Below are 14,850 nucleotides of genomic sequence, written 5' to 3'. Positions count from 1 at the left end.
ATGACCACAAATAATAATTAAGCATATTCCAACACTCCAGTTCTATACCCTCCACAAACACAGACATCCCCGCAACAGAATATCATAATTTTAGTTAGATCAATATACAGTATTTTCTTTTAGTAGTATTCACTATTTTTTTTACTCTGTAAATAATATTCACAACTGAGACATACAGTACCCTCCATAACCAATATTTTTCTAGAGTTAGTGTTTTGTTTTACATTTGCTCACTTTCCTACATCCAATTCACCTCCAAGTGTCTCCTCATTTATGAGTATCTCCTCTCAACATGTTGAGACATAGTAGGTACACCATCAGTTCCATGTTCTTGAAGAAATCTTTCCCAGAGCCATCTAACCTGCTCTAATCTGGCACGGTTCCCTCAGTGACTGCTGTACAACCATCACTTAAAAAGCTACTTTCACCATCATAATGGAGATGTGTTTTGTCTCTACTGTTTTATGATGACCTGTCTCTTGGTATGGGTCTATTTTCATTCATTATGTTGGGCCCTCAGGGGGTCCTTTCAATCTATAGAAACTCAAGTCCTTCAGTTCCATGAAATTTATTTGAATTACTTTATTTTTACTTTGTCCTATCTTTCCAGAGCTCCTATCAGTGGGTCACTGGATGTCCTGAACTGCTCCTCTAATTTTCCTATCTTTTCTTGTCTCTTCTATCCATTTGTCTTTTGGCTCAACTTTCTGACAGATGTCCTCAACTTTCTTTCTAACTCTTCTGACTTCTTTATGCTATCACAGTTTCAATTTTCAAATACTCTTTTTTATTATGAATGTTTCCCTTTAAAGTATTCTGTTTGGTTTCATGAATGTAGTTATATTTATTTATGCAGAAGGTCTACTGATAGTTGTATTTGTCTGTCTTGAAGTTTTCTTTCCCCTGTATAGTTTATTGCTTCCAAGTTGTATTTTATCAATTAGTTTTAGATTCTTTCACTTCTGATGTCTCCTCAAATGTGTGGTGATCAAAAGTAGGGCATAAACAAGCTTCTTGGAAGGTCTAGTGTGCATTGGTGGGGCTTCCAAACTGTGGTTGTCCTTGTAGGGTTATCTGGCTGGTCCAATTTGTAGGGAGAGCCCCTGATAGAAATATCTTTAGGTCTTTCCATGAGGGTTGGATGGAAGTCCCAAAGACTCTTTGAATCATCTGCTTAGAGGGTATGTGAAACGTGGAAGCAGAATACAGAAAAAAAATCTGGGGGATCTTAACATTCAGTATGTAAACATTCATTAAATCTCCCTGTTCCAAATATGTACCCCACCTCAACTGTATCTGGTTACCTCCAAGTGCAGAAATCTTCTGTTTTATCCTTTCCAGAAAATAAATCTCCTGTTTTCTGCTAGGATTGGGGAAGACCAGTCAGCCAGATGCTTCTTTCTCAGTTTTACCCAGTTGGTTTAGGATTCAACTTTCTCCTATCTATAAAGACATTTAAAATTTGTCTATCTACTTTTAGGATTCCACGTTTTTATTATTGCTGTCTCCTGTTTTATTACTGCTGTCTCCTGTTTTATTATTGCTGTCTCCTGTTGTTTTTGTCCTGTATAGGTTTTGTTATTTTAGGAGGATGTGGAAATTAAATTTATATAGTTAATCTGCTATCTCCACCTGTATGTTTTTTCTATGTTACATTTTGTTTCCCAAAATTTGATCTCCAGCATAATCTGCTCTAGATTTGGATTACCTTGGATTATGCCTCTACAGTCATTGAGAAACTGATCTTTAATAGGGTTATGAACCAGATAGATTTCAATGAGATATTCAAATGTTCAGTGAGGGCCCAACTGCCTTATATAACACGGTAAGGGACAAAGACATTTTTTTTTTTTGAGCCTTCTTTTAATTAATTTATTTTTATTTTTGGCTGTGTTGTGTCTTCATTTCTGTGCAAGGGCTTTCTCTAGTTGTGGCAAGCGGGGGCCACTCTTCATCGTGGTGCGCGGGCCTCTCACTGTCATGGCCTCTCCTGTTGCGGAGCACAGGCTCCAGACGCACAGGCTCAGTAGTTGTGGCTCACGGGCCTAGTTGCTCCGCGGCATGTGGGATCTTCCCAGACCAAGGCTGAAACCCATGTCCCCTGCATTAGCAGGCAGACTCTCAACCACTGCTCCACCAGGGAAGCCCAAGACATATTCTTGGTAAATAAAAACTTCATATACTCTCCTAAAGAGAACAGAGTTTTTCCTGAAAGTCTTTTCCAGTTCCATTTGTAAAACACTTAACTCAGAACAGAATCCAAGTCCAAAACTGGAAAATATTTTCAGTCTAATCTGGTCTAATCTCTTTTCTTTTACAACCAAAAATCCTAAGTCATATAATGATGTAAACTTTGCCCAAATCACAGTGCTAAACATATAAAAAGACAAAGCTCATTATATATATCTGAATTATTTATGCTACTGTCACACAGTAGGTACTTAGTATTTGTTGAAAAATAAATTTCAAAACTTTCAAAATTGATAGCTATTCTATCAATTATGCTTTTAAAAAGATGCTCAGTATTTAACTATGGTCTATTAGTAAATAAAATTATATTATCCCTATTAACAGTCAGTGTATGCTTTATACCTTATATCTGAATCTGAAGCCTTCTGTCTCACTGCCAACTTCGTAATCTCTCCTTGAGACATGGTCTTATGAAGCTTTGCTTCTTCATCAACTGAGGAAAAACGCTGTGATGTCTGTAATAATTACATATGTAAAGACCTTAAAACCAAGTAATTATATCATAGCACTGTAATTAAAACTCAGGTTATAGAATTATTTGAGAATTACACCTATTAAAAACATTCAAAAATACATTCATATTACTCCGAGATGCATTAAAATAAAAAAACCTACTAAAAACTCCGTTAACTTCATACAGTAATCTGAAGTAAAGAGAACTTGGGTCAATGAAAATGCTAAACAGGACCTACAAGCTCATGTTTTCCAACAATTTAACAAAGAATATCAAGTAGGGTGAAAGAAAAAAAAGAACATCAAGTGGAAAAGTAAGAAAAAAATCAAAACCATCTAAAGATAGAGACAAAAAATCCAGGACCTGATAAATCTAGAATACTAAGCATAGTTTTTCATACCTTCTTTTATTTGTCCCTAAAAAGATGATAATTATTTTTATGGCTAACTTGCTACTATAGATTCTTATATCCAGTTAAGGATTTAAAAGATCTAGAACACAGGAAGATAAGAAAAACTAAAAGACCAAAGAATAAAATATCATTATACTCACTAATGGTCTAAATTATGAACAACTTACATAGCTATAAAAAGGACCTGAATTTCAATTGATAACTCTTGCTCCATTTGTTTACAATGTGCCCCTTTAAAGACAATACCATTTGGAGGACAGAATTTCTTGTTACCTATTCAAGTAATTTTTCTAATATTTCATTTTTATACAGTCATAATCTTTTCTTTAACCTTTTGGTCTGCATGACTATGACCTTATCAACAGAAATAGCAAATATTCTGAGCTGCTAAATTTAAAGAACAGACTTCTGCTTCTGGCCAAGATGGAGTAACAAGAACCTGTTCTATACTCTTGCCTGAAACAACCAAAAACAAAAACAAAAGAAAACAAAAACTTAGACAAAATAATATGAAACAGGGACTTCACTGGTGGTGCAGTGATTAAGAATCCACCTGCCGACAACCGGCTGTTGAGGGTCCTGTCTTCATCAGTGGGGTGACTCCAACAAAAGGCTAGAAGTGTGAACCTCAATACCAGCAGAAGTGGAGACCAGCCGTGTGGCTGACAGGGTCTTCCTGCTCCGGCCGGGTGTCAGGCCTGTGCCTCTGAGGTGGGAAAGCCAAGTTCAGGACATTGATCGACCAGAGACCTCCCAGCTCCACGTAATATCAAATGGCGAAAGCTCTCCCAGAGACTCCATCACAATGCTAAGACCCAGCTACACTCAACAACCAGCAAGCTACAGTGCTGGACACCCTATGCCAAACAACGAGCAAGACAGGAACACAACTCCACCCATTAGAAGAGAGGCTGCCTAAAATCATACTAACATCGTAGACACTCCAGAACACCAGAAAGACAAGATCCAGCCTCATCCAAGAGAACACAGGCACCAGTCCCCTCCACCAGGAAGCCTACACAACCCACTGAACCAATCTTAGCCACTGGGGACAAACACCAAAAACAACAGGAACTATGAACCTGCAGCCAGCAAAAACGAGACCCCAAGCACAGTAAGTTAAGCAAAATGAGAAGACAGAGAAACACACAGCAGATGAAGGAGCAAGGTAAAAACCCACGAGACCAAACAAATGAAGAGGAAATAGGCAGTCTACCTGAAAAAGAATTCAGAGTAAGGATAGTAAAGATGATCCAAAATCTTGGAAACAGAATGGAGAAAATACAAGAAACATTTAACAACAACGTAAAAGGACTAAAGAGCAAACAAACAATGATGAACAACACCATAAATGAAATGAACAATTCTAGAGATGGAATCAATGGCAGAATAACTGAGGCAGAAGAATGGATAAGTGAACTGGAAGATAAAATAGTGGAAATCACTACTGCAGAGCAGAATAAAGAAAAAAGAATGAAAAGGATTGAGCACAATCTTAGAGATCTCTGGGACAACATTAAATGCACCAATGTTTGAATTATAGGGGTCCCAGAAGAAGAGAAAAAGAAAGGGACTGAGAAAGTATTTGAAGACATTATCATTGAAAACTTCCCTAATATGGGAAAGGAAATAGTCAATCAAGTTCAGGAAGCACAGAGACTCCCATACAGGATAAATCCAAGGAGAAACACACCAAGACACATATTAATAAAACTATCAAAAATTAAATACAAAGAAAAAATATTAAAAGCAGAAAGGGAAAAACAACAAATAACATACTAGAGAAACCCCATAAGGTTAACAGCTGATCTTTCAAAAGAAACTCTGCAAGCCAGAAGGAAGTGACAACACATATTTAAAGTGAGGAAAGGGAAAAACCTACAGCCAAGATTACTCTACCCAGCAAGGATCTCATTCAGATTCGACGGAAAAATTAAAACCTTTACAGACAAGCAAAAGTTAAGAGAATTCAGCACTACCAAACCAGCTTTACAACAAATACTAAAGGAATTTCTAGGCAGGAAACAAAAGAGAAGGAACAGACCTACAATAACAAACCCAAAACAATTAAGAAAATGGTAATAGGAACATACATATCGATAAGTACCTTAAACGTAAATGGGTTAAATGCTCCCACCAAAAGACACAGACTGGCTGAATGGATACAAAAACAAGACCCACATATATGCTGTCTACAAGAGACCCACTTCAGACCTAGGGACACATACAGACTGAAAGTGAGGGGATGGAAAAAGATATACCATGCAAATGAAAATCAAAAGAAAGCTGGAGTAGCAATACTCATATCAGACAAAATAGACTTTAAAATAAAGACTTTTACAAGAGACAAAGAAGGACACTACATAATGATCAAGGGATCAATCGAAGAAGAAGATATAACAATTGTAAATATTTTTGCACCCACCATAGCAACACCTCAATACATAAGGCAAATGCTAACAGCCATAAAAGGGGAAATCGACAGTAACACAAACATAGTAGGGGACTTTAACACCCCACTTTCACCAAAGGACATATCATCCAAAATGAAACTAAGTAAGGAAACACAAACTTTAAATGATAAATTAAACAAGATGGACTTAATGGAATTTATAGGACATTCCATTCAAAAACAACAGAATACACTTGCTTCTCAAGTGCTCATGGAACATTCTCCAGGATAGATGATATCTTGGGTCATAAATCAAGCCTTGGTAAATTTGAGAAAATTGATATCATATCAAGTACCTTCTGCAACCACAACACTATGAGACTAGATATCAATTACAGGAAAAAAATCTGTGAAAAATACAAACACATGGAGGCTAAACAATACACTACTAAATAACCAAGAGATCACTGAATAAATCAAAGAGAAAATCAAAAAATACCTAGAAACAAATGACAATTAAAACACAACGACCCAAAATCTATGGGATGAGGAAAGGAACCAAGATGGCAGAGTAGAAGGACGTGCTCTCACTCCCTCTTGCGAGAACACCAGAATCACAACTAGCTGCTGGACAGTCATTGACAGGAAGACACTGGAACTCACCAAACAAGATACTCCACATCCAAAGACAAAAGAGAAGCCACAATGAGATGGTAGGAGGGGGGCAATCACAGTAAAATCAAATCCCATAACTGCTGGGTGGGTGACTCACAAACTGGAGAACACTTATAACACAGAAGTCCACCCACTGTAGTGAAGGTTCTGAGCCCCATGTCAGGCTTCCCAACTTGGGGGCCCGGCAACGGGAGGAATTCCTAGAGAATCAGACTTTGAAGCCTAGTGAGAATTGACTACAGGACTTCGACAGGACTGGGGGAAACAGAGACTCCACTCATGGAGGGCACACATAAAGTAGTGTGCGCATCGGGACCCAAGGGAAGGAGCAGTGAGCCCAGGGAAGACTGAACCAGACCTACCTGCTAGTGTTGGAGGGTCTCCTGCAGAGGCAGGGGTGGGGACAAGGACACTGACAGCAGAAGTTCTGGGAAGTACTCCTTGGAGTGAGCCCTCCCAGAGTCTGTCATTAGCCCCACCAAAGAGCCCAGGTAGGCTCCAGTGTTGGGTTGCCTCAGGCCAAACAACCAACAGGGAGGGAACCCAGACCCACCCATCAACAGTCAAATAGATTAAAGTTTTACTGAGCTCTGCCCAACAGAGCAACAGTCAGCTCTACCCACCACCAGTCCCTCCCATCAAGCCTCTTAGATAGCCTCATCCACCAGAGGGGAGACAGCAGAAGCAAGAAGAACTACAACCCTGCAGCCTGTGGGACAAAAACCACATTCACAGAAAGATAGACAAGATGAAAAGGCAGAGGGCTATGTACCAGAGGAAGGGACAAGATAACACCCCAGAAAAACAACTAAATGAAGTGGAGATGGGCAATCTTCCAGAAAAAGAATTCAGAATAATGATAGTGAAGATGATCCAGGACCTCGGAAAAATAATGGATGCAAAGATCGAGAAGATGCAAGAAATGTTTAACAAAGACCTAGAAGAATTAAAGAACAAACAAACAGAGATGAACAATACAATAACTGAAATGAAAACTACACTAGAAGGAATCAATAGCAGAATAACTGAGGCAGAAGAACGGATAAGTGACCTGGAAGACAAAATGGTGGAATTCACTGCTGTGGAACAGAATAAAGAAGAAAGAATGAAAAGAAATGAAGACAGCCTAAGAGACCTCTGGGACAACATTAAACACAATAACATTCGCATTATAGAGGTCCCAGAAGGAGAAGAGAGAGAGAAAGGACCCAAGAAAATATTTGAAGAGATTATAGTCGAAAACTTCCCTAACATGGGAAAGGACATAGGCACCCAAGTCCAGTAAGTGCAAGTCCCATAAAGGATAAACACAAGGAGAAACACGCCAAGAAACACAGTAATCAAATTGTCAAAAATTAAAGACAAAGTAAAATTATTGAAAGCAGCAAGGGAAAAACGAAAAATAACTTACAAGGGAACTCCCATAAGGTTAACAGCTGATTTCTCAGCAGAAACTCTACAAGCCAGAAGGGAGTGGCATGATATACTTAAAGTGATGAAAGGGAAGAACCTACAACCAAGATTACTCTACCCTGCAAGGATCTCATAGAGATTCGATGGAGAAATCAAAAGCTTTACAGACAAGAAAAAGCTAAGAGAATTCAGAACCACCAAACCAGCTCTACAACAAATGCTAAAGGAACTTCTTTAAGTGGGAAACACAAGAGAAGAAAAGGATCTACAAAAACAAATCCAAAACAATTAAGAAAATGGTCATAGGAACATACATATCGATTATTACCTTAAACGTGAATGGATTAAATGCTCCAACCAAAAGACACAGGCTTGCTGAATGGATACAAAAACAAGACCCACCTATATGCTGTCTACAAGAGACCCACTTCAGACCTAGGGACACATACAGACTGAAAGTGAGGGGATGGAAAAAGATATTCCATGCAAATGGAAATCAAAAGAAAGCTGGAGTAGCTACACTCATATCAGATAAAATAGACATTAAAATAAAGATTGTTACAAGAGACAAGGAAGGACACTACATAATGATCAAGGGATCAATCCAAGAAGAGGATAGAACAATTATAAATATATATGCACCCAACATAGGAACACCTCAATACTAAGGCAAATGCTAACAGTTATAAAAGAGGAAATCGACAGTAACACAATAATAGTGGGAGACTTTAACACCTCACTTACACCAATGGACAGGTCATCCAAAATGAAAATAAATAAGGAAACACAAGCTTTAAATGATACATTAAACAAGATGGACTTAATTGATATTTATAGGACATTCCATCCTAAAACAACAGAATACACATTCTTCTCAAGTGCTCATGGAACATTCTCCAGGATAGATCATATCTTGGGTCACAAATCAAGACTTGGTAAATTTAAGAAAATTGAAATCGTATCAAGTATCTTTTCCAACCACAACACTATGAGACTAGATATCAATTACAGGAAAAGATCTGTAAAAAGTACAAACACATGAAGGCTAAACAGTACACTACTTAATAACCAAGTGATCACTGAAGAAATCAAAGAGAAAATCAAAAAATACCTAGAAACAAATGACAATGGAGACACGCTGACCCAAAATCTATAGGATGCATCAAAAGCAGTTCTAAGAGGGAAGTTTATAGCAATATAATCCTACTTTAAGAAACAGGAAACATCTCAAATAAACCTAACCTTGCACCTAAAGCAACTAGAGAAAGAAGAAAAAAAAAACCAAAGTTAGCAGAAGGAAAGAAACCATAAACATCAGATCAGAAATAAATGAAAAAGAAATGAAGGAAACAATAGCAAAGATCAATAAAACTAAGAGCTGGTTCTTTGAAAAGATAAAAAAAATTGATAAACCATTAGCCAGACTCATCAAGAAAAAAAGGGAGAAGATTCAATTCAACAGAATTAGAAATGAAAAAGGAGAAGTAACAACTGACACTGCAGAAATACAAAGAATCATGAGAGATTACTACAAGCAACTCTATGCCAATAAAATGGACAACCTGGAAGGAATGGACAAATTCTTAGAAATGCACAACCTACCGAGTGAACCAGGAAGAAATAGAAAATATGAACAGACCAATCACAAGCACTGAAATTGAAACTGTGATTAAAAATCTTCCAACAGACAAAAGCCTAGGACCAGATGGCTTCAGAGGCGAATTCTATCAAACATTTAGAGAAGAACTAACATCTATCCTTCTCAAACTCTTCCAAAACGTAGCAGAGGGAGGACCACTCCCAAACTCATTCTACGAGGCCACCATCACCCTGATACCAAAACCAGACAAAGATGTCACAAAGAAAGAAAACTACAGGCCAATATCACTGATGAACATGATGCAAAAATCCTCAACAAAATACTATCAAACAGAATCCAACAGCACATTAAAAGGATCATATACCGTGATCAAGTGGGGTTTATTCCAGGAATGCAAGGATTCTTCAATATATGCAAATCAATCAATGCGATAAACCATATTAACAAACTGAAGAAGAAAAATCTTATGATCATCTCAAGAGACGCAGAGAAAGCTTTCGACAAAATTCAACACCCATTTATGATAAAAACCCTCTAGAAAGCAGGCATAGAGGGAAGTTACCTCAACATAATAAAGGCCATATATGACAAACCCACAGCCAACATCATTCTCAATGGTGAAGAACTGAAAACTTTCCACTAAGATCAGGAACAAGACACGGTTGCCCACTCTCACCACTCTTATTCAACATAGTTTTGGAAGTTTTAGCCACAGCAATCAGAGAAGAAAAAGAAATAAAAGGCATCCAAATAGGAAAAGAAGAAGTAAAGCTGTCACTGTTTGAAGATGACATGATACTATACATAGAGAAACCTAAAGATGCTACCAGAAAACTACTAGAGCTAATCAATGAATTTGGCAAAGTAGCGGGATACAAAATTAATGCACAGAAATCTCTTGCACTCCTATACACTAATGACGAAAATTCTGAAAGAGAAATTAAGGAAACACTCCTATTTACCACTGCAACAAAAAGAATAGAATACCTAGGAATAAACCTATGTAAGGAGACACAAGACCTGTATGTAGAAAACTATAAGACACTGATGAAAGAAAATGAAGATGATACAAACAGATGGAGAGATATACCATGTTCTTGGATTGGAAGAAGCAACATTGTGAAAATGACTCTACTACCCAAAGCAATCTACAGATTCAATGCAATCCCTATCAAACTGCCACTGGCATTTTTCATAGAACTAGAACAAAAAATTTCACAATTTGTAGGGAAACACAAAAGACCCTGAATAGCCAAAGCAGTCTTGAGAAAGAAAAACAGAGCTAGAGGAATCAGGCTCCCTGCCTTCAGACTATACTATAAAGCTACAGTAATCAAGACAGTATGGTACTGGCACAAAAACAGAAATACAGATCAATGGAACAAGATAGAAAGTCCAGAGGTAAACCCATGCACATGTGGTCACCTTATTTTTGGTAATGGAGGAAAGGATATACAATGGAGAAAAGACAGCCTCTTCTATAAGTGGGGCTGGGAAAACTGGACAGGTACATGTGAAACTATGAAATTAGAACACTTCCTAACACCATACACAAAAATAAACTCAAAATGGATTAAAGACCTAAATGTAAGGCCAGACACTATAAAACTGTTAGAGGAAAACATAAGTGGAACTTTCTATGACATAAATCACAGCAAGACCTTTTTTGATCCACCTCCTAGAGTAATGGAAACAAAAATAAAAATAAACAAGTGGGACCTAATAAATTTAAAAGCTTTTGCACAGCAAAGGAAACCATGAACAAGATGAAAAGACAACCCTCAGAATGGGAGAAAATATTTGCAAATGAAGCAATTGACAAAGGATTAATCTCCAAAATTTACAAGCAGCTCATGCAGTTTAATATCAAGAAAACAAACAACCCAATCCAAAAATGGGCAGAAGACCTAAATAGACATTTCTCCAAAGAAGATATACAGTTTGCCAACAAACACATGAAAGGATGCTCAACATCACTAATCATTAGAGAAATGCAAATCAAAACTACAATGAGGTATCACCCCACACCAGTCAGAATGGCCATCATCAAAAAATCTACAAACAATAAATGCTGGAGAGGGTGTGGAGAAAAGGGAACCCTCTTGCAGTATTGGTGGGAATGTAAACTGATACAGCCACTATGGAGAACAGTATGGAGGTTCTTAAAAAACTAAAAATAGAACTACCATATGACCCAGATATCACATTACTGGGCTTATACCCTGAGAAAACCATAATGCAAAAAGAGTCATGTACCACAGTGTTCACTGCAGCTCTATTTACAATAGCCAGGACATGGAAGCAACCTAAGTGCCTATCAACAGATGAATGGATAAAGAAGATGTGGCACATATATACAATGGAATATTGGAATATTACTCAGCCATAAAAAGAAATTAAATTGAGTTATTTGTAGTGAGGTGGATGGACCTAGAGTTTGTCATACACAGTGAAGTCAGAAAGAGAAAAACAAATAGCGTATGCTAACACATATATACGAAATCTAAAAAAAAAGAGAAAACGTCATGAAGAACCTAGGGCAAGACGGGAATAAAGACGCAGACCTACTAGAGAATGGACTTGGACACATGGGGAGGGGGAAAGGTAAGCTGGGATAAAGTGAGAGAGTGGTAGTGTATATATGGGCATATATACACTACCAAATGTAAAATATCGATAGCTAGTGGGAAGCAGTCACATAGCACAGGGAGGTCAGCTCGGTGTTTTGTGACCAGATAGAATGGTGGGATAGGGAGGGTGGGAGGGAGGGAGATGCAAGCAGGAAGAGATATGGGTATATATGTATATGTATAACTGATTCATTTTGTTATAAAGCAGAACCTAACACACCACTGCCAAGCAATTATACTCCAATAAAAATGTTTAAAAAAAAAGATGTTACACATATATACAATGGAATATTACTCAGCCATAAAAAGAAATGAAATTCAGTCATTTGTCGTGAGGTGGATGGACCTAGAGACTGTCATACAGAGTGAAGTCAGAAAGAGAAAAACAAATAGCGTATGCTAACACATATATACGGAATCTAAAAAAAAAAACATGGATCTGAAGAACCTAGGGGCAGGACAGGAATAAAGACGCAGACATAGAGAATTGACTTGAGGACACAGGGAGGGGAAGGGTAAGCTGGGACAAAGTGAGAGAGTGGCATGGATATATACACCACCAAACGTAAAATAGCTAGCTAGTGGAAAGGAGCCACATAGCACAGGGAGATCAGCTCAGTGCTTTGTGACCACCTAGAGGGGTGGGATAGGGAGGGTGGTGGGAGACACAAGAGGGAGGAGATATGTGGATATATGTATATGTATAGCCGATTCACTTTGTTATAAAGCAGAAACTAACACACCATTGTAAAGCAATTATACTGCAAAAGAAATGTTAAAAAAAACAAAAAAAAAGAATCCACCTGCCAATGCAGGTGACATGGGTTCAATCCCTGGTCCAGGAAGATCCCACATGCCGCGGAGCAACTAAGCTCATGCGCCACAACTACCGAGCCTGCAGTCTAGAGCCCGTGAGCTACAACTACTGAGCCTGTGTGCTGCAACTACGGAAGCCCACGTGCTTAGAGCCTGTGCTCTGCAGCAAGAGAAGCCACCATTATGAAAAGCCCACGCACTGCAACGAGGAGTAGCCCCCACTCGCCACAACTAGAAAAAGCCCAAGTGCAGCAATGCAGACCCAATGCAGCCAAAAAAGAAGAAACAGCAGCTATCAAGATAATGAACAGTTAACCCTGAGAGAGCAAAAACTGGGTAGAAATGAAAGTAGAGTTGAATGAACTCATGAAAGAAATAAAAAGACAGTAAAGGTCTTTGGTGGCACAGTGGTTGGGAGTCTGCCTGCCAGTGCAGGGGATGTGGGTTCAGTCCCTGGTCCGGGAGGATCCCACGTGCTGCGGAGCAGCTGTGGCCGGGCAGCACAGCTGTTGAGCCTGCGCTCTGTGAGCCACAGCTGCCGAGCCCACGTGCCACAACTGCTGAGGCACAACTGTGTGGCTGGAGCCTGTGCTCTGCGGCTGGAGAGGCCACCGTGGTGCGAGGCCCCTACTTGCTGTGACTGGAGAAGGCCTGCGTGCAGCAGCTAGGACACAGCAATCAATCAATTAATAAGAAAGTGAAATGAAGATTAACTTATGAGACGCCTAAGGGAGAAAAAGCACAAATGGAAAATTTAAAGGGGACAAAAGCAGGAAAATAACAAAAAAATATAAAATGATATAAAGAAACAAGGAAAAATGGTCAGAGAGAAGGTAGTTGAAATGGACGATAGGAAAAGAAAAATACTTGTTTGTAATTGCAATCCCTAAACAAGAAGAACAAAACAACAGAACACAATATTTAAAACTATCATCCAGTAAAACTTTTCAAAAATAAGGCAAGACCAGAATTTACACATTGACAGAGTCCTGCAGATATACAGGATAATTAATCTGTAATGATCGATTTAAAGACATATCTTAAACTTTAAATATAAAGAAGAAACTCTGAAGGCATGCAAGTAAAAACATCAAATAACTTATAAGGGCAAGAGATTTAGACTGGTAACAGACTTACCAACAGTAACAAATAAAGTAAGACAACAATAAAATAGCACTTTCAAAAAACTCAGAGAAAGAAAATATGAATCAAGGACTTTATATGTAGCCAAGATGTCCCTTCAAACATCAAGGCCATAGAAAGATCTTGGGGAATTCCATATTGATGGCCCTTCGTAAGTAATCTACTAAGGGGAAGAGCTTCATCCAACCAAGAGATAAACAGGGAAACTTCTGCAAAATATTTGAAGTGATAATTAATACATTTAATAATAGATCAAAAACAAAGGTAGGGACTACAGTGAAAGAATCATATATAAAATTACATGTTCTGACAAAGTAGAAATAAAAGCCTAAAAAATAGGAGTAGAAGGGAATAGAGACTAGAATAATTCATCAACAGTTGTGTCACAATAGGTGAGAATTAATATTATTTATTTTAAAATGACTAATTAGAGTATAATTGGTTAAATTAAAAAATATTAAAGGCATTTTTAAAAGTTATATATAAAGGTAAACAATCAACAGAACAAGAACACAACCTCTCCTAAACATCAAAAGAAATTAAAAAAATAAAAGATCAAAGAAAAGTAACATAAACACAGAAAATTTAACATAATAATAACAAAATTATAAGAAAGAGTGGAGAATTAATCTATCAGTTACATTAATAAATATGGATAGATTTAACTCACCTATTAAGGAAAAATTTTTTAATTTGGCTCACAAAGCAGGGCCCAACTATACTGCACAAAAAAACACACCTCTAAACAAAAGGATCCAGAAAAGCTAAAACTAAAGGGGTGAGCAAAAGTATTCTAGGCAAGTGGAAATAATAAGAAAACAGAGGCTGTGATATTATTATTTATGTAGGATTCAAGCAAAAAACATGGAATCTGACAAAGGACACTTCTTAATACTAAAAGCCACAATTCACAATGAATAACAGGAGACGTTAACACATTCTGTATAAGACAGATCAAAAATAATAAGGACGTAGAAGGCAAACAACGTAATTAATAAGGTAGAGCTTACAGATATATATTGAAATTTTATACTCTGAATAGAGAATATACCTTCTTATCAAATA

General features: G+C 37.7%; 1 protein-coding gene across 1 annotated transcript in view; it reads right to left on the bottom strand.

Annotated features, from left to right (window-relative positions):
• Window positions 1-14,850, bottom strand: part of MYO9A (myosin IXA) — a 269,941-nt gene that overhangs the window by 64,389 nt on the left and 190,702 nt on the right. The window contains exon 28 of the mRNA XM_060005673.2: window positions 2,593-2,705. Coding sequence (XP_059861656.1) covers window positions 2,593-2,705 — 113 coding nt within the window. The remainder of the gene's footprint in view (window positions 1-2,592; window positions 2,706-14,850) is intronic.

The sequence above is a fragment of the Delphinus delphis genome, chromosome 2 (genome assembly GCF_949987515.2).
Source record: "Delphinus delphis chromosome 2, mDelDel1.2, whole genome shotgun sequence".
Classification (NCBI taxonomy): Eukaryota; Metazoa; Chordata; class Mammalia; order Artiodactyla; family Delphinidae; genus Delphinus; species Delphinus delphis.
Note: the sequence above shows the minus strand (reverse complement) of the source record. Positions and strands in the feature narration are given on the sequence as shown.